This window comes from Rhizopus microsporus, assembly GCF_002708625.1.
Source record: "Rhizopus microsporus ATCC 52813 unplaced genomic scaffold scaffold_80, whole genome shotgun sequence".
In the NCBI taxonomy this organism is placed as follows: domain Eukaryota; kingdom Fungi; phylum Mucoromycota; class Mucoromycetes; order Mucorales; family Rhizopodaceae; genus Rhizopus; species Rhizopus microsporus.
The window spans coordinates 1-2,295 of record NW_019671995.1 but is presented as its reverse complement, the minus strand read 5'-3'; the positions used below and the strand labels follow the sequence as shown (position 1 = coordinate 2,295).

The following is a 2,295-nucleotide window of genomic DNA, read 5'->3' as shown; positions in this document are numbered from 1 at the left end:
AAAAAAAAAAAATAGGCATACAAATAGTCCATTAACCCGCATACCCCAATTGATAATAAATGCAAGTGTTTCGCTTTTATTGGCTAAAGCCATCGACAACAGTACTCGACAAGAGCACAGAGGAAAAAAAAAAAGGGGGGGGATCTAATACCGCAGTGCTACATGAAGATTGTAAACAAAAAAGTGAAAAGGAATATATGAATAGGAAAATGTGCATTATTGTAGAAAAAGAGGAGTATGTATGTAGGGGAGAGACACTGATCACATCATTATCCAAAATTGAGTTTTCTGGCAGCACGTTTCACACGGGGATTCGACATGTTAAGTAAGAGCCGCTTTTGTTCTTCGTTGATGCGGATGGGCGACTCAAATGATGGGAGAGCCATTGTGGATGGAGGGGCACGCTTACGAGTTTGCTTTTTGATGTGCTTGGCGTTACGGATGACGATGGGCATGAGGAGGTTCATGACCTGGAAGGCGCCGCATAGCACATCCAGGTTGTTCGAGTCTTGTGGTACATAAAAGATACCAAGATGAATCATGCGATACAGGCCGTGAAATTTTAGATCCATGGCAAAGGCTCTGCAATGATAGCCCTCAGCCAACAGGCCACAAACTAATACATCCCGAACACCATCCTCATCCAATTTATCAACGACGTCCTTGAGGCACTTGCCAAGCTTGACCAAGTCATTGCTTGTGGTGTTGCGAGGGGGCTTGACCTCAACCAGGAGTATCAGTTGGTTGAGGCATCCATCATTGGTCTTTACACTGCAATCGCCCTTGCGGCCATGGGAGTCAGGGTCGAACTTCTGCTTGCGAGAGCTAGATGCTTTAATAGTACCGTTGGCACCTTCCCGACAGATGATATCGTCGTTCGGGAAATATGCCTTGAGCAGTGGTTGCAGTGCATCATGCATGTAGGTATCTTCATTCACACCATCAGCAGAGTAATTGCTAAAGTAAGCCCTAAGGATATCATGGTAGACGTCACGATACACAACAGCAAGATCATCCGAGACCTTGGCGTCCTGTACAATGCGTTTTGCCTCTTTAACATTCGTCCGGGCTATTTCGTTCACATTGTGGCATCATGTACTATGTGGCCTGTTTAAGGGTTGCAGAGGGATCTCATCTCGGCATTGTTCAACCATGATATCCCACACGTCTCCGTCCGTTAAATTGCCAGATTTAGAGTTGTTGGAGATAAGGCAGATAAAGTTTAGGGCAAGCTGATCTACTTGTGACAAGGCCTTCATTTTGCGTGCGTTATCGACGATCAAGGCACGATACTCCAAACTTTTCTGTTAGGTCAACTTCACCGATTATCCATTGGGAAGGCTTGGTAGGGCGAATGTACTGTTCGATGTCTGCGCCAATTAAATACGAGTAAATGGGCTTGCGAGAAGTGACGATTTCGGTTGATGAGGACTGACTGCTCGGATTATACGATGACTGTGAGCTTGACTCTTTCTCGCTTAGTTTTTCCTCGTTGAATTCGTCTCCATCGGAGACATGAGTGGACCCGCCCGACTTAAGTTCGGTGGTGGACCAAGATGACTGCAGGGACAAGGAAACACGGGACATGGTTGCAACATCCGACATGGCTTCAAGTCCTTCAGTCTGATAACGAAGACGAGCACGAAACTGAAATGAACAATAATAAAATTAGAAAACAATGCATCGCTTTGCTTATTGACTTACCAGAGCACTCACAGACTTCTTCACTTCAATCCATGTGTCGGCATGGTATGAAATTTTCCTGCAGTGAAAAAAAAAAAATGTAATAGTGATTTCATATTTACAAAAACGTATGATTTTTACCTTTGGGAATTCTTCATCTGCTTTTCTATTTCAAACTTAAACAAACCACTCCAAAATTCATACAATTGCTCGGGAGATTTGCGAGCAACAATCACAGATGCAGTCTTGACATCCTGAATGTGATTGTTGATGAACTGGGTAAAGTTTGGTTTTGTCCTCTCTTGAATGAACTTGCTCAGGAACTCGGGAGCCTGCTGTGCCATGATTAACAAGACGTGAAAAGGATAAATTTCATTTTTTTTTTGTCTTGTTGCGTCACCGCTTGTTCACTCCTGTTTGAGCTCTTTTTTCGTCACCGCTGGTAATTTTTATTGTTTTTCTTTTTTTTTTCCTAATCATTTTTCCATGATGACAAAGGAATCCATCGGTCTGGTAATTTCTGCTGGCCGGATTGGTAGCGAGCTTAGCTGGCGTCCTAAGTGAGGTGTGTTGGGATAAATCCATATCGGTATTGCCGCTATGGAACTTCGC

General features: G+C 43.7%; 3 protein-coding genes across 3 annotated transcripts; all 3 read right to left on the bottom strand.

Annotated features, from left to right (window-relative positions):
• Positions 1–208: 208 nt before the first annotated feature.
• RHIMIDRAFT_137835 (uncharacterized protein) lies at positions 209–1,094 on the bottom strand. The gene has a single exon (XM_023605645.1). It carries the CDS (start codon positions 918–920, stop codon positions 270–272), a length of 651 nt encoding a protein of 216 aa, XP_023460893.1. The 5' UTR covers positions 921–1,094; the 3' UTR covers positions 209–269.
• On the bottom strand, positions 1,095–1,701 carry RHIMIDRAFT_137834 (uncharacterized protein). Its single transcript, XM_023605644.1, has one exon. It carries the CDS (start codon positions 1,603–1,605, stop codon positions 1,270–1,272), a length of 336 nt encoding a protein of 111 aa, XP_023460892.1. The 5' UTR covers positions 1,606–1,701; the 3' UTR covers positions 1,095–1,269.
• On the bottom strand, positions 1,626–2,089 carry RHIMIDRAFT_283587 (uncharacterized protein). Its single transcript, XM_023613135.1, has one exon. The coding sequence runs from the start codon at positions 2,025–2,027 to the stop codon at positions 1,821–1,823; it is 207 nt and encodes a 68-aa protein (XP_023460891.1). The 5' UTR covers positions 2,028–2,089; the 3' UTR covers positions 1,626–1,820.
• Positions 2,090–2,295: the final 206 nt, after the last annotated feature.

Bases quoted from the DNA above. Each gene is read 5' to 3' on its own strand.
- RHIMIDRAFT_283587 (XM_023613135.1), bottom strand. From the start codon at position 2,027: ATGGCACAGCAGGCTCCCGAGTTCCTGAGCAAGTTCATTCAAGAGAGG.
- RHIMIDRAFT_137834 (XM_023605644.1), bottom strand. From the start codon at position 1,605: ATGTCGGATGTTGCAACCATGTCCCGTGTTTCCTTGTCCCTGCAGTCA.
- RHIMIDRAFT_137835 (XM_023605645.1), bottom strand. From the start codon at position 920: ATGCATGATGCACTGCAACCACTGCTCAAGGCATATTTCCCGAACGAC.